Source organism: Oncorhynchus mykiss, chromosome 30 (assembly GCF_013265735.2).
Source record: "Oncorhynchus mykiss isolate Arlee chromosome 30, USDA_OmykA_1.1, whole genome shotgun sequence".
In the NCBI taxonomy this organism is placed as follows: domain Eukaryota; kingdom Metazoa; phylum Chordata; class Actinopteri; order Salmoniformes; family Salmonidae; genus Oncorhynchus; species Oncorhynchus mykiss.
In genome coordinates, this window is record NC_050570.1 from 25,656,346 (window position 1) to 25,678,489 (window position 22,144).

Here is a 22,144-nt window from a genome sequence, read left to right on the forward strand (position 1 = left end):
TATCATTCTACAATGTAGAAAATAGTAAAAATAAATAAAAACCCTTGAATGAGTAGGTGTGTCCAAACTTTTGACTGGTACTGTAGGTGGATGTGGTGGATTGAGATGCATCAAATGCAAAAAAACGTCTCTAGTTTAAATGAACAGATTTCTATGGTGATTATTTCATTATAAATAGATTTACGTGGGGGCATAGACATCGACCTTAGTGTTTTTAACCAACAACTATTTTCTTAGCATTTTGTTTTCCATAATATTAATTTGCTTATCAGTAGCACGCATAAGTAGCCACATAGTACTACTTTTGCTTACCAAACTCTAGAAAACATAGCAAGGTGTGTGTGCAAAGAAATGCATAGTTTCTGTCCTCTCATTCACTTTATAGCACCACCTTCAGACAGGATGGGGGGTGACAAGGTGTCCGTCCTCACCCCTGTCTAATGAACGCACTCACGCACACACTTTCAATGGCCTCTTGTCCTGAAGGTAGCAGTGGGATAGGTTCTGATCAGGGCTTGTCACCCTCTGGAGGAGGAAAACAGAACATTTTTAACATGACTTTTAACATGTTCTGAAATAACACACTTCAAATAATTGTGTGTGTCTCACCTTTGTGTGTGTGGGGTTGTAGCGGGCAGCGGGTGTGTGTGTGTGTCTGTGTGGTCTGCCTGGTGCGAGCTTGGTGGCGCTGCAGGCTCTCCAGAATGCTCTCGGCCAATCGCATGACGTCTGCGTGGGTGTCAGGGTGTGTCTGGACCTTCTCCAACTGATGCAGACCTCCCTCGTCCAGCAGCATACTGCAGTACCGAGGGGCTGAAGGAGTTCAGAGAGATTACACTCACATCAATTATAGAAACTTTACGATAGTGGTACGTGTGTCTCACCGTTCTACACTGGAGACAGGCAGATAGGGGATGTGTGTGTGTCTCACCGTTCTACACTGGAGACAGGCAGATAGGGGGATGTGTATGTGTCTCACCGTTCTACACTGGAGACAGGCAGATAGTGGTACGTGTGTGTCTCACCATTCTACACTGGAGACAGGCAGATAGGGGGATGTGTGTGTCTCACCGTTCTACACTGGAGACAGGCAGATAGTGGTACGTGTGTGTCTCACCATTCTACACTGGAGACAGGAAGATAGGGGGATGTGTATGTGTCTCACCGTTCTTGCTGCAGACATGCTGCATGGCCCAGGCCGCCCACAGCTGAACTCCTGGGGTGTGGAAACACTCCAACAGGGGGAAGAAAGGGTTAAAGGACCTACAGGGAAAGAGGGATGAGAGGTGGAGGAGAGAGGAGATAATTAACACTCAGGCTGCATCTCAATACTTTACAGTGTATTCCTCTCCTTTTGCGAGTGTATGGGGTTGTAAAGGTGTGTTCTGGGGTCTCACCTGTAGGCCACCATCTCACACGCTGGTGTCGGCCACTTCAGGATGGTAGAGTGCTAGAGGAGAGAGAGAGAGACACAGAACATGAGCCACATTTATGAACACATGAAGGTGGTGGGATAACATTACAACTCACTTTGACAACATACATACGTGAACACACTCACACAGACGCGCACACAGGCGCGCCCCCCCCCCCCACACCACACACCAGTTGTTCTAGCAGGTCAGACCTCAGTGTGATACTGAGTGTCCAAGCAGCCTCTCCTCTGGAGGTGAGGTGGGCCAGTATCCCAGCAGCGAAGTAGGACACCTCCACCTCAGGGCTGTGGAGCAGGGAGCAGATGTGATCCAGGAAGCCCTGAACCATCAGCTCCACATGCAGCTCCCCAACCTCCGCTATGTTATTCTAAGGAGAGGCAGAGCCACAAAGTCAGCTCCTCCACTGTTCTACATCACTTCAAACAGGATGATTCAAACACTAAAACAACGGTATTGTCAGTATAGCTTCAGCTGAATTCACTAAGACCCTGTCCAGAAACACCCCCCTATGCACTCTGGCCACCTAGGGCTACCAGGGTTGGATGTCCACCTAGGGCTACCAGGGTTGGATGTCCACCTAGGGCTACCAGGGTTGGATACCCACTAGAATAAATACACACATTCATTCAGGGTTCACTATGACTCACCAGCAGCCCCAACACCTTCTGTTGGATGGAAGACTCAGAGGGGAATGACTGCAGAGAGAAAGAAAGAGGAAAAGAAAGAGGCATGAGTGAGTCAGCTTACACTTTAGGGTGACAGCGAGAGCGTAACTAGCACTTCGATAAACAGCTCTAGGGTCTGTGAGTGTGTGTGTTAGTGTGTGTTCTTCCCCACCCGCAATCGCCCGACCATTACACTGAGCATACAAAACATTAAGGACACCTGCTCGTTCCATGACATAGACTGACCAGGTGAATCCAGGTAAAAGGTATGATTCCTTATTGATGTCACTTGTTAAATCCACTTCAATCAGTGTCGATGAAGGAGAAGGGACAGGTTAAATAATTGTGTATGTGTGCCATTCAGGGGTGAATGGGCAAGACAAAAGATTTAGGTGCCTTTGAATGGGGTATGGTAGTAGGTGCCAGGAGCACCGGTTTGAGTGTCAAAAACTGCAACACTGCTGGGTTTTTCACTCAACAGTTTCCCATGTGTATCAAGAATGGTCCACCACCCAAAGGACATCCAGCCAACTTGACACAACTGTGGGAAGCATTTGAGTCAACATGGGCCAGCATTCCTGTGGAACGCTTTCGACACCTTGTAGAGCACATGCCCCGACGAATTGAGGCTGTTTGAGGGAAAAGGGGGGGGGGGGGGTGCAACTCAAGACAGTACTGTGCAGCCTTCTTCATCGACCTGGCCAAGGCTTTTGACTCTGTCAATCACCGCATTATTAAATCGGCAGACTCAATAGCCTTGGCTTCTCAAATGACTGCCTCGCCTGGTTCACCAACTACTTCTCAGATAGAGTTCAGTGTGTCAAATCGGAGGGCCTGTTGTCCGGACCTCTGGCAGTCTCTATGGGGGTGCCACAGGGTTCAATTCTCGGGACGACTCTTTTCTCTGTATATATCAATGATGTCGCTCTTGCTGCTGGTGATTCTCTGATCCACCTCTATGCAGACGACACCATTCTGTATACATCCGGCCCTTCTTTGGACACCGTGCAAACAAACCTTCTAACGAGCTTCAATGCCATACAACACCCCTTCTGAGGCCTCCAACTGCTTATAAATGCAAGTGCATGCTCTTCAACCAATTGCTGCCTGCACCCTCCTGCCCGACTAGCATCACTACTACGGACGGTTCTGACTTAGAATATGTGGACAACTACAAATATCTAGGTGTCAGGTCAGACTGTAAACTCTCCTTCCAGACTCACATTAAGCATCTCCAATTAAAAATTAAATATAGAATTGGCTTCCTACTTCGCAACAAAGCCTTCACTCATGCTGCCAAACGTACCCTCGTAAAACTGACTATCCTACAGATCATTGACTTCAGCGATGTCATTTACAAAATAGCCTCCAACACTCCACTCGGCAAACTGGATGTAGTCTATCACAGTGCCATCTGTTTTGTCACCAAAGCCCCATATACTACCCACCTCTGCGACCTGTATGCTCCCGTTGGCTGGCCCTCGCTACATATTCGTCGCCAAATCACTGACTCCAGGTCATCTATAAGTCTATGCTAGGTAAAGCCCCGCTTTATCTCAGCTCACTGGTCACCATAGCAACACCTACCCGTAGCCCGAGCTCCAGCAGGTATATTTCCGCCTTTTTTTCCAGTTCTCTGCTGCCAATGACTGGAACGAATTGCAAAAATCACTGAAGCTGGAGTCTTATATCTCCCTCTCTAACTTTAAGCATCAGCTGTCAGAGCAGCTTACCAATCACTATACCTGTACACCACCAATCTGTAAATAGCACACCAAACTACCTCATCCCCATATTGTTACATATCCTCTTGCTCTTTTGCACCCCAGTATTTTTCTATTGTGTTATTGACTGTACGTTTTTTTGTGTAAATGTGTTGTTGTTTTGACGCACTGCTTTGCTTTATCTTGGCCAGGTCGCAGTTATAAATGAGAACTTGTTCTCAACTGGCCTACCTGGTGAAATAAAAGGTCAAATAAAAATAAATATTTGTTTTGTATACTCAATGCAGTGGCGAATTTAGCATGTAAAGCGGGGAAGAGAAAAAAATAGTTGGGATGCATGCCAGCAAAGCCAATACACAACACAACACTAAACAATACATTAATTGCACTATAGCGCTGACAAACTGTGCCCACAAACTGTTAGGGCCTAAAGCTGTCCCAACACCGTACCACTGCTACACCAGGCTATCAGAGGAGCCTTGTCTTGCAGCGAAACAGTTCATTCAGCCTCATTTATTTGAAAAAAAACATAGCTGATATGGCTGACTTGCTTAAAACAAATGTGGTTCTACTGACAATTGAGATGTACAAACTATGGCATAACAGGACGACAAGCAGATAAGAGGCAATCCGTAATTTCAATTAACACATTTATAAGCGAGCTAGGACGGACATAGTCAATATAACTACTTCTTCAGATCTTTTGAAATGTAGAGCAACAGAATTCAGAACTTGGCCCGTTCTTACAGTATTCTCCCTGTATACCAAGTCAGAACCGTATGATAAATAAAGGGGGCATATAAGCAGACAATGAAAGCTCTCACAATATTCCATGATTACATTTCTCTAAAAACAGGTTATAGGCTACATGTGCACCACCAAGTCAGAACAGTAGGCGAAATTAAGAGGGGAAAATAGACCAAATTATTAGGGTGAGGCACATGGGCTACTAACATCTTACTACACAACATACACTTATGTATACTGTAACTAAGGAAGTAATACTATCTCCCTGGCATATTACATCATTTACAGTGCCTTGCGAAAGTATTCGGCCCCCTTGAACTTTGCGACCTTTTGCCACATTTCAGGCTTCAAACATAAAGATATAAAACTGTATTTTTTTGTGAAGAATCAACAACAAGTGGGACACAATCATGAAGTGGAACGACATTTATTGGATATTTCAAACTTTTTTAACAAATCAAAAACTGAAAAATTAGGCGTGCAAAATTATTCAGCCCCCTTAAGTTAATACTTTGTAGCGCCACCTTTTGCTGCGATTACAGCTGTAAGTCACTTGGGGTATGTCTCTATCAGTTTTGCACATCGAGAGACTGACATTTTTTCCCATTCCTCCTTGCAAAACAGCTCGAGCTCAGTGAGGTTGGATGGAGAGCATTTGTGAACAGCAGTTTTCAGTTCTTTCCACAGATTCTCGATTGGATTCAGGTCTGGACTTTGACTTGGCCATTCTAACACCTGGATATGTTTATTTTTGAACCATTCCATTGTAGATTTTGCTTTATGTTTTGGATCATTGTCTTGTTGGAAGACAAATCTCCGTCCCAGTCTCAGGTCTTTTGCAGACTCCATCAGGTTTTCTTCCAGAATGGTCCTGTATTTGGCTCCATCCATCTTCCCATCAATTTGAACCATCTTCCCTGTCCCTGCTGAAGAAAAGCAGGCCCAAACCATGATGCTGCCACCACCATGTTTGACAGTGGGGATGGTGTGTTCAGCTGTGTTGCTTTTACGCCAAACATAACGTTTTGCATTGTTGCCAAAAAGTTCAATTTTGGTTTCATCTGACCAGAGCACCTTCTTCCACATGTTTGGTGTGTCTCCCAGGTGGCTTGTGGCAAACTTTAAACAACACTTTTTATGGATATCTTTAAGAAATGGCTTTCTTCTTGCCACTCTTCCATAAAGGCCAGATTTGTGCAATATACGACTGATTGTTGTCCTATGGACAGAGTCTCCCACCTCAGCTGTAGATCTCTGCAGTTCATCCAGAGTGATCATGGGCCTCTTGGCTGCATCTCTGATCAGTCTTCTCCTTGTATGAGCTGAAAGTTTAGAGGGACGGCCAGGTCTTGGTAGATTTGCAGTGGTCTGATACTCCTTCCATTTCAATATTATCGGTTGCACAGTGCTCCTTGGGATGTTTAAAGCTTGGGAAATCTTTTTGTATCCAAATCCGGCTTTAAACTTCTTCACAACAGTATCTCGGACCTGCCTGGTGTGTTCCTTGTTCTTCATGATGCTCTCTGCGCTTTTAACGGACCTCTGAGACTATCACAGTGCAGGTGCATTTATACGCAGACTTGATTACACACAGGAGGATTGTATTTATCATCATTAGTCATTTAGGTCAACATTGGATCATTCAGAGATCATCACTGAACTTCTGGAAAGAGTTTGCTGCACTGAAAGTAAAGGGGCTGAATAATTTTGCACGCCCAATTTTTCAGTTTTTGATTTGTTAAAAAAGTTTGAAATATCCAATAAATGTCATTCCACTTCATGATTGTGTCCCACTTGTTGTTGATTCTTCACAAAAAAATACAGTTTTATATCTTTATGTTTGAAGCCTGAAATGTGGCAAAAGGTCACAAAGTTCAAGGGGGCCGAATACTTTCGCAAGGCACTGTATGCAGCAGCATACAAGACATTTGTGACCTTGTTGTGCTGTGCTCACTTGAACAGGAAGGTGGCGCAGCGGTCCTTCGTGGGCAAATTTTGTCACCAAACTTTGTCATCAAAGTCTGACATTCTCTGGATTTATGGTGCTTTCAAGACAACTGGGAACTCTGAAAAAAAACAAGGTCGAATTATGATGACTTCAGTGATCTTCAGGTCGTAGCGCTAGAAAGAGGCCAGAGTTCCCGACTTACAATTCCGAGTTGGATGACCGTTCAAAACGTATTGTCCCAGTCAGAGCTAGTTTTTTCCCCAAGTACGCAGTTGTCTTGAACTCACTGAAGTTAGATTTCCCAGTTCCGAGTTAACAGGTGTTTTGAGCACGGCAGAAATCATGCTGGATTGACAGCATGGTCAATGTTGAATGTTTATCATTTTAAGTTTGGAAACTGGAGACCCTGAAACCCAGACTTGGAACCACACACCCACTGAACTGAATAGCAGGTTAGCAGGTTAGTGATTGCTTTGCAATGCTTGCAGTTAACCACTGATTCCTTCCAAACGACTCACTGTTGAATTTGCGATTTCCAACTTGTTGTGTGATGTTTATGTCCAATGACCGATACTTTTTATCTATAACTTATCATGACAAAAATTAAAAAGGATTTGCAAGTAGATTGACTTGATTCATGATGATGACTGCTAGCTAATATTTTGAAAGCATAATGCTGACATGATCAGTCCAATCAAACTTACGGTAGATATAACGTGATTTGATGTAATTTTATTTGTGGGCAATGACCTTGAGCCTTGTTGGATGGGTACTTCTAATGTAAATATATGGCAGCACCCAAAGGGCTTGAATTTCAAGCTCTCCCTGTAGAGTTTGTGGTGACGTAGTGTCCCCATGAGTGACAGAACACTGAGCTAATCATGGCCTAACTAGAGAACACCAACCCCTAAGCTTCATATTTTCTGCTGGCTGCCCCACCACCACAGAAAGCACTGAGCTGGCTGAAACACCTGCATCTTGGAGCTGCCTTACTCAAGAAAGCAAAAAAGAGACCATGTTTATTTTTTTTTTTAAATGTGGGGCTCAAAAGCCTCACCTGCACTGAATGACGGGTAGACACTGACGCAATGTGTGATAGTGACAATCCCGCCAATATAGAAAATGCATTGAGATGTTGAGATGACTGCTTACAATTTCAGAGATTCTCTGTGCAAATTTGTTTTTAATAAAAACAATTATTTAACCTTTATTTAACTAGGCAAGTCAGTTAAGAACAAATTCTTATTTACAATGACAGCCTAGGAACAGTGGTTTAACTGCCTTGTTCAGGGGCAGAAGGACAGATGTTTTACCTTGTCAGCTCGGGGATTCGATCTTGCAACCTTTCGGTTACTAGTCCAACGTGCTAACCACTAGGCTACCTGCCGCCAAATGACATCAGTTTGACCAGTAGTAAGGAAATAGAAAGCTGTGAAAAACGACTCAACATGTTTCTGATAACATTTCAGTTTGGCTTGGATGCATATTTTAGTGGTTGAAATACTAAATCAACTGTTATGACGCTGATGAAGATCGATATACCTGTAGAGGTGCTAACTGCACATGCGCATTCTCTTAAGATGCTGAAAGAAAGAAAGAAATCATATTTCTCCACTCCTGTTCCCGAGTAAAAATGTTGCCTCCATTTAGTGTATAATTTTACTGCAAGAAATGCTTAATTCTGCAGGAGTTAATAATAAGGCTATGTGATAAGTTATAGACCTACAGTCAGTGTCCAGATTTCAGTTTCCATTTAACCCATCTGAACAGTAGGTTACATTTACCTTGACATGCCATAGGCCTATTTGAAGTCCACATCTTGTGACTGTTGAATTTGTATAGTGCCTCACAATCACACATAACAGCTTTTCTCTTATTGAATTACACTCCGACATTGTCCTCTTTGCCCCTGTGGATCGATGTTAATGAACTTTTTCTACCCGTTCCCAAAAGCATTTGGTGATTGGCGTGTAGGCTATTTGGTGTGCGTACAGTTAGGCCCTCAAGTTTAGCCTTACGCACTAATGCGAGACAAGTTTTTTATTTTATTATTTTAGGCTATAGCCTATAGATGTAAATTGCACAAGAATGATACATTTATGGATTCTTTAAGGTATTGTTGTTTTCCCTTTATTCAACCCACCCAGCCACCCTTCTTCCACACAATATTTAATGACCCTTAACCCGCCCACGGATATAACTACAGGGACTGTGGGTTATGAGTCAACCTGTGCATCATGAGTGTGTGTGTGTACTACCTCCAGTACTTTGATGAACAGGTCCAGTCCCTGGTTCTCTATAAAATGGCGGCAGGTGGTTGGTGATTCGTCAGTGAGGTTCCAGAGCGCGCTCAGTGTGAACTTGAGGGTGGCGTCCACCACGCCCTGGGTAGCCTTCTGATGCACAATGTGGAGAAGCTGCTGCAGAGGGAGGGAGGGGGAGAGAGAGAGAGAGAGAGAGAGAGAGAGAGAGACACACACACACACAGAGCGAGAGACAGACAGATACAGCGAAAAGAGAGAGAGGGGGTAGAAAGAGTGAAGTGGGATAGAGATGGTGAACATTACAGTCTTAAAATTATTATTATTATAGATTTTTTTTACACCCTGCAAACAGCAATTGACCCTTTTTGGTATTTTATTAGGATCCCCACTAGCTGTTGCTAAAGCAGCTACTACTCTTCCTGGGGTACACACAAAACATGACATAATACAGAACATTAAAAGACAAGAACAGCTCAAGGTCAGAACTTCATGAATGTAAAAACAGCACACAGCCTACTTATCAATACATACACACAAAATATCTAGGTCGGGCCGGGCGCAGTGCATGCTGACAAGGTCGCTAGGTGCACAGTGTTTCCGCCGACACATTGGTGCGGCTAGCTTACGGGTTAAGTGGGCATTGTGTCAAGAGGTAGTACGGCTTGGTTGGGTTGTATTTGGTTGGGTTGTATTTGGTTGGGTTGAGTTCTGATACCAAGACATTGGGGAGAAAAAAACATTTTTTTTTAAATAAAACTTTGAAGAGTAGAGGTCCTAGAGAGCTGTTCTGCGGTACACCAAACATGTTTGACATTAGAGAAGTTCTCATTAAAGAAAACCTTTTGAGTTCTATTAGATAGATAGCTCTGAATCCACAATATGGTAGAGGTTGAAAAGCCATTAAATAAAAGTTCTCAACAGGTTATGGTCAAAGGCTGCACAGAAATCTAAATCAAATCTAGGTCCCACAATCTTATTTTAATCAATTTCTTTCAACCAATCATCAGTAAATTTGTATCAGTGCTGTGCACTTTGAGTGTCCTCTATAAGCATGCTGAAAGTCTGTTGTCAATTTGTTTACAGAGAAATAACATTGTATTTGGTCAAATACCATTTTGTACGACAGTTTGCTAAAAGCTTGCAGCAAGCTGATAGGTCTGCTGTTAGATCCAGTAAAGAACGCTTTATCCCTCTTGGGTAGCGGAATGACTTTGGCTTCCCTCCAGGGCTGAGGAGATACACCTTCCTCTCAACTCAGATTAAAAATGACAGATAGGAGTGGCTATAGTCAGCTACCATCCTCAGTATCTTTCCATCTAAGTTGTCAATGCCAAGAGGTTTGTTTTTATTGATAGATAATTTTCCCACCTCTCCCACACTAACTTCACAAAATTCCAACTTACAATGCTTTCTTTCATCATTCACTTTTTTTTATGCAAGAATAGGATGCTCACTGTTCATTGTTAGCATTTCCTGCCTAAGTTTGCCCACTTTGCCAATGAAGTAATCATTAAAATAATTGGCAACATCAAATGGTTTTGTGATAAGACATCTGATTTGATTAAAGTTGAATTTGTCTTTCTGCCCATAATTTCATTTAAAGCACATCAAAGATCTTGCCACCATTCTTTATACTTAATTGACCTTGGCTTTATAAAAGTTTCTTCTTCTTGTTGAGTTTAGTCACATATTTCTCAATTTCCAGTAAGTCAGGTGTGCAGCCAGGCTTATTAGCTACTCCTTTTGCCCAAACTCTTTCAACTATAGTTTTCCAATTCCTCTTTAAACCATGGAGCCTTAACACTTCTGACAGTCAGTTTCTTAAAAAGGTGCATGTTTATCAATAACGGGAAGAAGCAATTTCATAAAATTTCATCAAGTGCAGCGTCTGGATGCTCCTTATTAATCACATCGGGAGAAGGGCCTTGGTCAGGGAGGTGACCAAGAACCCGATGGTCACTCTGACAGAGCTCCTCCTTGGAGATGAGAGAATCGGCATTGAAAGTTCCCAAGGACACAGAGGCCTCCATCAAAACCACCAAGACTCTTCCTAGAGCTGGCCGCCTAGCCAAACTGAGCAATCGGAGGAGAAGGGCCTTGGTCAGGGAAGTGACCAAGAAACCGATGGTCACTTTGGCTCTAGAGTTCCTCTGTGGAGATGGGATAACATTACAAAAGGACAACCATCTCTGCAGCACTCCACCAATCAGGCCTTTATGGTAGAGTGGCCAGACGGACACCACTCCTCAGTAAAATAAATGACAGCCCGCTTGGAGTTTGCCAAAACGCACCTAAAGGACTTTCAGATCATGAGAAACTAGATTCTCTGGTCTGATGAAAATCTGAATCTGCCAAGCGTCACATCTGGAGGAAACCTGGCACCATCTGTACGGTGAAGCACGGTGGTGGCAGAATCATGCTGTGGGGATGTTTTTCAGCGGCAGGGACTGAGAGACTAGTTAGGATCAAGGGAAAGATGAACGGAGCAAAGTACAGAGAGATCCTTGAAAACCTGCTCCAGAGCAAAGGTTCACCTTCCAACAGGACAATAACCCTAAGCACACAACCAAGACAACGCAGGAGTGGCATCGGGACAAGTCTCTGAATGGCAGCAGCATACCACCCTGCATACCACTGCTGGCTTGCTTTTGGAGCTAAGCAGGGTTGGTCCTGGTCAGTTCCTGGATGGGAGACCAGATGCTGCTAGAAGTGGTGTTGGAGGGCCAGTAGGAGGCACTCTTTCCTCTGGTCTAAAAAATATCCCAATGCCCCAGGGCAGTGATTGGTGGACACTGCCCTGTGTAGGGTGCCGTCTTTCGGATGGGACGTTAAACGTGTGTCCTGACTCTCTGAGGTCATTAAAGATCCCATGGCACTTCGTAAGAGTAGGGGTGTTAACCCCGGTGTCTTGGCTAAATTTCCAATCTGGCGCTCAAACCACCGTTGTCACCTAATAATCCCCAGTTTACAATTGGCTCATTCAACCCCCTCCTCTCCCCTGTAACTATTCCCCAGGTCGTTGCTGCAAATGAGAACTTGTTCTCAGTCAACTTACCTGGTAAAATAATGGATAAATACAGTGGGGCAAAAAAGTATTTAGTCAGCCACATAAAAAAATGAGGTCTGTAATTTTCATAATTTCATCAACTTTTCAATCAAGAAGAAAAAAAATCTGACAATCACATATTTTTTATTTATTTATTATTATTATTTTTTGAATTTTACCCCTTTTTCTCCCCAATTTCGTAGTATCCAATTGTTGTAGTAGCTACTATCTTGTCTCATCGCTACAACTCCCGTACGGGCTCGGGAGAGACGAAGGTTGAAAGTCATGCGTCCTCCGATACACAACCAACCAAGCCGCTGCTTCTTTAACACAGCGCACATCCAACCCGGAAGCCAGCCGCACCAATGCGCCGGAGGAAACACCGTGCACCTGGCCACCTTGGCTAGCGTACACTGCGCCCAGCCCGCCACAGGAGTCGCTGGTGCGCGATGAGACAAGGACACCCCTACCGACCAAGCCCTCCCTAACCCGGGCGACGCTAGGCCAATTATGCGTCGCCCCAAGGACTTCCCGGTCGCGGCCGGTTACGACAGAGCCTGGGCGCGAACCCAGGACTCTGATGGCACAGCTGGCGCTCAGCGCCCTTAACCACTGCGCCACCCGGGAGGCCCTCATTGTAGGATTTTTAATGAATTTATTTGCAAATTATGGTGGAAAATAAGTATTTGGTCAATAACAAAAGTTTATCTCAATACTTTGTTATATACCCTTTGTTGGCAATGACATAGGTCAAACGTTTTCTGTAAGTCCTCACAAGGTTTTCACACACTGTTGCTGGTATTTTGGCCCATTCCTCCATGCAGAGATCCTCTAGAGCAGTGATGTTTTGGGGCTGTTGCTGGGCAACACGGACTTTCAACTCCCTCCAAAGATTTTCTATGGGGTTGAGATCTGGAGCCTGGCTAGGCCACTCCAGGACCTTGAAATGCTTTTTACGAAGCCACTCCTTCGTTGCCCGGGCGGTGTGTTTGGGATCATTGTCATGCTGAAAGTCCCAGCCACGTTTCATCTTCAATGCCCTTGCTGATGGAAGGAGGTTTCACTCAAATTCTCACGATACATGGCCCCATTCATTCTTTCCTTTACACGGATCAGTCGTCCTGGTCCCTTTGCAGAAAAACAGCCCCAAAGCATGATGTTTCCACCCCCATGCTTCACAGTAGGTATGGTGTTCTTTGGATGCAACTCAGCATTCTTTGTCCTCCAAACACAACGAGTTGAGTTTTTACCAAAAAGTTATATTTTGGTTTCATCTGACATTCCCCCAATCTTCTTCTGGATCATCCAAATGCTCTCTAGCAAACTTCAGACGGACCTGGACATGTACTGGCTTAAGCAAGGGGACACGTCTGGCACTGCAGGATTTGAGTCCCTGGCGGCGTAGTGTGTTACTGATGGTAGGCTTTGTTACTTTGGTCCCAGCTCTCTGTAGGTCATTCACTAGGTCCCCTCGTGTGGTTCTGGGATTTTTGCTCACCGTTCTTGTGATCATTTTGACCCCACGGGGTGAGATCTTGCATGGAGCCCCAGATCGAGGGAGATTATCAGTGGTCTTGTATGTCTTCCATTTCCTAATAATTGCTCCCACAGTTGATTTCTTGAAACCAAGCTGCTTACCTATTGCAGATTCAGTCTTCCCAGCCTGGTGCAGGTCTACAATTTTGTTTCTGGTGTCCTTTGACAGCTCTTTGGTCTTGGCCATAGTGGAGTTTGGAGTGTGACTGTTTGAGGTTGTGGACAGGTGTCTTTTATACTGATAACAAGTTCAAACAGGTGCCATTAATACAGGTAACGAGTGGAGGACAGAGGAACCTCTTAAAGAAGAAGTTACAGGTCTGTGAGAGCCAGAAATCTTGCTTGTTTGTAGGTGACCAAATACTTATTTTCCACCATAATTTGCAAATAAATTCATAAAAAATCCTACAATGTCATTTTCTGGATTTTTTTCCCCCTCATTTTGTCTGTCATAGTTGAAGTGTACCTATGATGAAAATTACAGGACTCTCTCATCTTTTTAAGTGGGAGAACTTGCACAATTGGTGGCTGACTAAATACTTTTTTGCCCCACTGTAAGTAAAATAAAATCACCTTGAGTGGCCCAGCCAGTGGACTTGAACCACATCGAACATTTCTGGAGAGATCTTAAAATAGCTGTGCAGCGACGCTCCTATCCAACCTGACAGAGCTTAAGGAGGATCTGCAGAGAAGAATGGGCGAAACTCCCCAAATACAGGTGTGCCAAGCTTGTAGCATAATACCCAAGACTAGAGGCTGTAATCACTGCCAATGGTGCATCAACAAAGTACTGAGTAAAGGGTCTGAATACTTATGTAAATGTGATAGACAATTTTTATTTTTAATACAATTTCTAAAAAACAATTTTTTGCTTTGTCATTATGGGGTATTGTATGTTGATTAAATGAGTGGGAAAACAATGATCAATTTTAGAATAAGGCTGTAATGTTACAAAATGTGTAAAAAGTGAATACTTTCCAAATGCACTGTATATAGCAACACCTCCCCCATAAGCATTACTGTCTCTAACATATAGATGTTATATCCTTGTATTGCTACTGCTGTATCAAAGGAATTATCTAAGTGAGTCTCAGAAATTACTAATATATGAATGTTATCTGATGTTAGCAAGTTATTGATTTAATGAACCTTATTTCTAAGGCTACATATATTAATATGGGTTATTTTCAGCCCTTTCCAGGGTAGCTCCTCAGAGATAGACATAATATGGAAAATAACAAAGCAAGAGAAAGAACAAAAATCAGCAGTCGATTAATCAGTTGGTGTGTGTGCGCTGCGGGGGTTGAAGCTATGAACCCATAGGCTTGACTCTCTCATCCCTTCCAGGCTTTTGGGAGGGTGGGAGGACAATGAATTGGTCATAGCGGATGGAAGCAACATCCCCACGTGCTCTAGCAGCTTTCATGGCAGGAATAAGTTATTTTCTCTTGTGGTGCACAGCTTCTGGATAGTCCTCGTTGAGGAGATCCTCTCAAATTCTTGGCTCTTTCTAAAACAAATACCTTGTCCTTGAACCTCAGGAACATGACCACTATCGGGCCTGTCACCTGGGTCGGTGGTGGGTTTTCCAGTCCTGTGGGCATGCTCCATCTTCAGTTTCTCCGAGACAATTTCCCTCACTTTGTCCTCAGACTCCGTCCATGTCTCGTGGAGATTCTGCAATTCCGTCCACAGCTATCTTGTTCCACCCTGATTGTTCCTCTAAATAATAAGATTTCTCCATCATTATCATGGATTCACATACAGAACTGATGTCCTCTCTCAATGACTTCTCCTGTTTAAACTCATCGAGCTGACCCTGGGACAACTGCAAAATGTTCTTCAGGTCCTGGACCTCTCTGGTCAGGTCGTCCATTATTTTATTAGTTGACTCCACCAGTATTTGGATACAACACTTGAAACTATTTTCTTGTTGTTGTAACAACTGCTTGTGGAACAATTTTTGTTCATTTAAAAGATTCTTCACCTGTGATAGAGAGACACCACTGTCCTCAACGGTACTCCCACTGGCTTTGGTCTTTTTCATGGTAGAAACGTAGGCTATGCTGTTACTCCTTGTTGCTCCTTGCTGTTACTCCGCTAAGCCCCGGTCCTTTTGTTACTGTTGCAGCATTTTCCCAAAAAGCCCAACTCCCCATTCAACCACTGGTAAAATCCCCTCACAATGATCTCAAAATCTGTTTCTAATACACAATGAAAATAAACACAGACTACCCCTTGTTAATGTTGTAGTGGACTGTCATGACAATTGCTTCATGGGAAACTAACTGGTAAATTATGTTTGTCGTGTAGCTAGCCACTGAATGTCTCTGTATTCACTGTCAGCATGCAGTCAAAGCTAATAACCACTTTAGGAGCTAACTAATGCTCTTAAATCGTATCCTGACATCAACAGCAGATGGGAGTTGTATTCATAACATTAACATACATTGAGAAAACAAGTTATATTAAGTGGCTAGCTAGCTCGTCACGGTATCTCTGTGCATTCAAATTGTAATCGATTAAATGCAATTGTGTTCGTTGCCCATAGCATATGCATGTCCATACCGCTCGCCCACACAATGCCATCTGCCCAGTACAGTTGTAAGCGGGATTCATCTGTGAAGAGTACACTTCCAGCATGCCAGTGGCCATAGAAGGTGAGCATTTGCCCACTGAAACTGGTTATGATGCCGAACTGCAATCAGGTCAAGACCCAGGTGAGGACGACGAGCAGACAGATGAGCTTCCTTGAGATGGGTTCTGACAGTTTGTGCAGAAATTCTTCAGTTGAGCAAACCCCCAGTTTCATCAAATGTCGGGTGGCTGGTCACAGATGAACCCGCAGGTAAAGAAGCCGGATGTGGAGGCCCTGGGATAGCGTGGCTAGACATGGTCGAAGGTTGTGACGCCGTTGGACGGAATGCCATATTCACTAAAACAACATTGAAGGTGGCTTATGGTAGAGGAAATTAACATTAAAGTCTCTGGCAACAGCTCTGGTGGACATGCATACAGTCAGCATGCCAATTGCACGCTCCCTCAAAACTTGAGACATCTGTAGTATTGTATTTTAGAGAGGCCATTTATTTCCCCCAGCACAAGGTGCACCTGTGTAATGATGATGCCGTTTAATCAGCTTCTTGATATATAATGCTCACTAATAGGGATGTAAACAAATTTGTGTACCAAATTTGAAAGAAATAAGCTTTTTATGCACATGGAAAGTTTCTGGGCTCTTTTAATTCAGCCATTTAAAAAAAAACTCTGTCCATTGGAGCCCTTCGATTGGTTGCCCAGAATTCTGGGGTGGGGCTTAGCGAAGGGTCAATCATTTAGAAGGGGAAAGTGTACACAGCATTGAATCATTAGGAACAACTACTCTTTCCATGACACAGGTGAATCCAGGTGAAAGCTATCCCTTATTAATGTCACTTGTTAAATCCACTTCAAATCAGTGTAGATGAAGGGGAGGAGACAGGTTAAATAATGATTTTTATGCCTTGAGAATGTGTGCAATTCAGAGGGTGAGTGGGAAAGACAAAATATTTAAGTGCCTTTAACGGGGTATGGAAGTAGGTGCCAGGCGCACCGGTTTGAGTGCGTCAAGAACTGTAACGCTGCTGGGTTTTTCACGCTCAACAGTTTCCCGTGTGCATCAAGAATAGTCCACCACCCAAAGAACACTCAGCCAACTTGACACAACTGTGGGAAGCATTGAAGTCAACATTGGCCAGAATCCCTGTGGAACGCTTGACACCTTGTAGAGTCCATGCCCCGACGAATTAAGGCTGTTTTGAGGGCAAAAGGGGGTGGAACTCAATAATTGAGAAATGTTCCTACTGTTTTGTACACTCAGTGTATGTGGAGCTGTTTGAATGGAGGGTGTAAAATATGTGTTTAGTGAACAGTTTTACCTTCACTATGAAGAGCTCTGCTCCCAGCTGTGCCGTCTGCTCTGTAGACAACTGAAGTTAAACACACAAATGTTAGTAAAGGCCAAACTGTAGACACATTTCTAATACATTATTATGCGCGCGCACATGCACACACACCTTGGCAGCCAGTATAGAGATGATAGCCACAGCCATCCTCTGCATGTTCTGGTCCTCATGGTTACATAACCACTGCATCACCAGCTTAGCTGCTTCAAACCTGTAATAGACCACACACACAACTGTACAACGGATACGCACATACACTGTACATACTACGTTTCTTGTCAGAAATAGGGCTCTATTTTCGGCTAGCGGTAAGAAGGCGCAAGTGTCAAACGCAAGTAAGTTTGCAATTTCGTCATGTAAAAACAGCCTCACAGCCCTTTAGCCAGGTTTGGCAATTTCCCTGTCTAACTTCATCAGCTCGCTTGCGCTGAGGTGGGAGGGGTGAAAATACTTGGTGTGTCCTTAAAAATATGCGCCAATATGCCAATTTCAGCAAGCGCAACTAGGGATATTTAAGACCAACCAAAAGCGGGTCTTAGATGTAACGCAATTGGATGTTGCAGCGATTTTGCCAGTGGTGGTACACACAGTAGCCTTTATTACATCACCAACGTTTTATTAAAATATTGCGAGCAGCAAAATAGACATGACCCTTTTTTTATTTATATTGGACATTATTTTTGTCCAGCTTCTGTGAAACATTTGGACTCATTATATGCGATAACATTGAATGAAAGTTGTCTGACTGTAGGAAGCCTGTTTAGGAACACAAATGTATTTTAAAAAGACTGCTTAGGGAGCGGTAGAAATGTACACAATTGTTACCCGGAGGAAAATGGGAGGGTCATGCTTTTTCAATTTCGTCAAAAAAAAAATGACACTTTCCTCTGTTGGACCCAACTGTCAAATTCCAATCACTGTCAGTGGTGCTGAATGCATTTGAAAGCTATATTTGAAAGTTGACCTTTCAAGTGGCAGTCACTACTGGCCCTATCAACAGTCAACAGCAATGGTAGGCTATAGCTACATATATAGGAGATGTAACAGTGAGTGGACGTTCCACCTTTCTCTTTATATTGGATATTTCCCCAGCTCTTTTGTATGTAAAACCCTCCATAGTCTACGTTGCCTTAGGCATAATATTATATGCTGTAACTGTATTTAGACATAGCTTAATTAAAAGCAAGTTGTTCAATTTTATTCAAAGTTAATTAGAATTATTCACTGTCATTTTAGGCCTTATCGATAGTGAATTTAATCTTGCTTAATTCAATGATAAATTAACAGGCACCGCATCGATTATATGCCATGCAGGACAAGCTAGATAAACTAGTAATATAATCAACCGTGTGTAGTTAACTAGTGATTATGTTAAGATAGATGGTTTTTTATAAAATATGTTTAAAGCTAGCTAGCACCTTACCGTGGCTCCTTGCTGCACTCGCATAACAGGTAGTCAGCCTGCCACGCAGTCTCCTCGTGGAGTACAATGTAATCGTCCATAATCGGTGTCCAAAAATGCAGATTACCGATTGTTATGAAAACTTGAAATCAGCCCTAATTAAATTGGCCATTCCGATTAATCGGTCAACCGCTATACAAAACCCATCCCTTTCACACTACCGCCCACATAATTCTGATAGTGAAATTAGCAAAAATATTTCTGACAAACCCCTGAACCTATAGTGCACTTAGATTTACCATTGCGTTAAGTTTGTTCAAATAGAGCTCATAATCTTAAGGGATAAATGTATCTACAGTAAGTCAACGTAACTAAAAATGTATGTGTACCTGTTGAAGGGAACCTCCTGCAGTATGCGATCACTGCACAGAGAGAGCAGGCAATTCTTCTGCAACTGGAAAGAGAGGATCCAAGATGGCAGTCAGAGACCAAACAAAACAAAACACACATTCTGGCCTGGTCCTCAAACAGCCCCTAGCCCGTCTGTGTTTGCAGATGGGAAGAAACTGAATATGTGTAAACAATTTGATGGAGAAGGTGAGAGTGTGTGTGCACCTGTTGGTGGTTAGGGAAGGTGCACATGGCCTCCAGCAGTAGTTGAGTGACTGTGCCCAGCAGTCTAACAGGTATGCCCGCTGCCAGGTCCTGCTTGGTCAGGTTAAACACACATGCACTGGCTGCCAACTGGACGTTCAGGGTGGCAGGGTGGTTCTTCATCCCCAAAACTACCAACTAAATAGAACGATAGAGGGAGAGAGAGATAGGGAGAAGAGAATAAATTACTTTCTAAAAAGTTGTACCACTGACTAAGAGCCAGGCTGTAGTAAGATTTAGGTGGAGGTGAAGGAAACAGAATGACAAAGTGTGTGTGTACCTAAAGTGTGTGTACCTTGAGTATGTCAGGGCGTGGTTTCTCCATGACGTGTGTGAGACTGAAGAGATGAAACAGAGCCTCTCTGACAAAGCCCTCCCTCTCACTGTAGCGACGCAGCGCCTCACAGATCTGAGTCTCATTGGCCTCTCCTGTCACCTGAGAGGACATACACAACATGTAGTGCTCTCAATATGCTGCTTACTCTACACAAAGGCAACATAGCAAGAGAGACAGAGAAAAAAAAAAGGAGACAGTGAGACCCACCTTGAGGCTGCCCTTTCCATTGAGGAAGTTAGAGAAGCCAGCGTCTGTAGCCAGCAGACCAACAAAGGTCATCCCTGGACGCTCCTCTACAAATGCCTTGACCGCCGCATCCGTCACCTGGCATAACACACACACCAGGTAAACACTCTACACCAGGGTCCCCAACTACATTCACCCGTGAGCGGATGATCGGGGGACCAGAGCAAAATTGCAAATTGACCATAAGAATCGCCAAAAGACTTAGCATTTGACAAAAACAGATGCCTCTGTATTCATGAGTGAGAATACCTGGGAACAGATTTCGTAAATGAAAATCAATTTGAGCTGATTTTACAGTCTTTATGTCCAACAGCGAAAATCCCAATAGGCTCGGGCCGCCGATTGGTGAACCCTGCTCTACACACACAGCCAGGTCTGCAATACACCCACTCACAACTCTAGTCAACTAAACTCATAGTCTGTCTCCAATACCTGTTTGCGTCCAGACACATCCAGCGAGACCAGAGCAGGCAGGATCCCAGGCTCACCCAGCAGCTGACGAGCCACATCTGATGTGAACTGTTTATCATCACTGATGTCCAAGTGCTGCATGGTTAGGTTCACACACACACACACACACACACACACACACACACACACACACACAATGCTTGTGTATCATAAGTAAAACCATTAGAGCACCGCAAGTAAAGTTCAGGGATAGCTAACAATCACTGTGACGGATCACTAAAAAGGTTTCAGAAACTTGGCTCAGCAATGCACACTACATGACAAAACATCTCATTCCAAAAATAATAGGAATTAATATGGCGTTGGTCCCCCCTGTGGTGCTATAACATCCTCCACTCTTCTGGGAATGCTTTCCAATAGATGTTGGAACATTGCTGCGGGGACTTGCTTTCATTCAGCCACAAGAGCATTAGTGAGGTTGAGAACTGATGTTGGGGCGATTTAACCCTGGCTCGCAGTTAGCGTTCCAATTCATCCCAAAGGTGTTCGATGGGGTTGAGGTCAGGGCTCTGTGCATCCAGTCAAGTTCTTCCACATCGATCTCGACAAACCCTTTCTGTATGGACCTCGCTTTGTGCACGGGGGCATTGTCATGCTGAAACAGGAAAGGGCTATCCCCAAAATGTTGCCACAAATTTGGAAGCATAGAATCGTCTATGTAATGTAATTGTATGCTGTATCGTTAAAATTTCCCTTCACTGGAACTAAGGGACCTAGCCCGAACCATGAAAAACAGCCCCAGACCATTATTCCTCTTCCACCAAACTTTACAGTTGGCACTATGCATTGAGGCAGGTAGCGTTTTCCTGGCATCTGCCAAACCCAGATTCGTCCTTCGGACTCCCAGATGGAGACGCGTGATTCATCACTCCAGAGAAAGCGGTTCTACTGCTCCAGAGTCCAATGGCAGCAAGCTTTACACCACTCCAGCCGACACTTGGCATTGCGCACGGTGATCTTAAGCTTGTGGGCGGCTGCTCGCCCATGGAAACCCATTTCATGAAGCTCCCAACGAACAGTTCTTGCGCTGACGTTGCTTCTAGACGCAGTTTGGAACTTGGTAGTGAGTAATTAAAACTTGTTTTTCAACCACTCCAAAAATGTCCTGTTAACAAACTAAAGTTTTGGCAAGTCGGTTAAGACAACTACTTTGTGCATGACAAGTAATTTTTCCAACAATTGTTTACAGACAGATTATTTCACTTATAATTCACTGTATCACAATTCCAGTGGGTCAGAAGTTTACATACACTAAGTTGACTGTGCCTTTAAACAGCTTGGAAAATTCCAGAAAATGATGTCATGACTTTAGCTTCTGATAGGCTAATTGACATAATTTGAGTGAATTGGATGTGTACCTGTGGATGTATTTCAAGGCCTACCTTCAAACTCAGTGCCTCTTTGCTTGACATCATGGGAAAATCAAAAGAAATCAGCCAAGACCTCCACAAGTTTGGTTCATCCTTGGGAGCAATTTCCAAACGCCTGAAGGTACCACGTTCATCTGTACAAACAATAGTACGCAAGTATAAACACCATGGGACCACGCAGCCGTCATACCACTCAGGAAGGAGACGCATTCTGTCTCCTAGAGATGAACATTCTTTGGTGACAAAAACGCAAATCAAACTCAGAACAGCAGCAAAGGACCTTGTTTCCTCCAGCATCTTCACGGGTACAAAAGTATCTATATCCATAGTAAAATGAGTCCTATATCGACATAA

General features: G+C 43.7%; 1 protein-coding gene across 3 annotated transcripts in view; it reads right to left on the reverse strand.

The window, feature by feature from the left end:
• The window catches only part of LOC110521609 (protein zyg-11 homolog), a 26,710-nt gene continuing 4,566 nt past the window's right edge, over window positions 1–22,144 (reverse strand). For 2 of the 3 annotated variants that reach the window (XM_021599286.2, XM_021599284.2), the window contains 14 exons: window positions 20,382–20,495; window positions 19,911–20,027; window positions 19,662–19,802; window positions 19,328–19,504; window positions 19,102–19,166; window positions 17,422–17,521; window positions 17,284–17,334; window positions 8,779–8,940; window positions 2,084–2,131; window positions 1,606–1,803; window positions 1,398–1,450; window positions 1,166–1,263; window positions 610–813; window positions 1–525 (listed from right to left, as the gene is read on the reverse strand). In XM_021599286.2, coding sequence (XP_021454961.2) covers window positions 509–525; window positions 610–813; window positions 1,166–1,263; window positions 1,398–1,450; window positions 1,606–1,803; window positions 2,084–2,131; window positions 8,779–8,940; window positions 17,284–17,334; window positions 17,422–17,521; window positions 19,102–19,166; window positions 19,328–19,504; window positions 19,662–19,802; window positions 19,911–20,027; window positions 20,382–20,495 — 1,545 coding nt within the window. In that variant the 3' untranslated portion in view covers window positions 1–508. The remainder of the gene's footprint in view (window positions 526–609; window positions 814–1,165; window positions 1,264–1,397; window positions 1,451–1,605; window positions 1,804–2,083; window positions 2,132–8,778; window positions 8,941–17,283; window positions 17,335–17,421; window positions 17,522–19,101; window positions 19,167–19,327; window positions 19,505–19,661; window positions 19,803–19,910; window positions 20,028–20,381; window positions 20,496–22,144) is intronic. The other variant, XM_021599285.2, reaches the window with a different exon arrangement.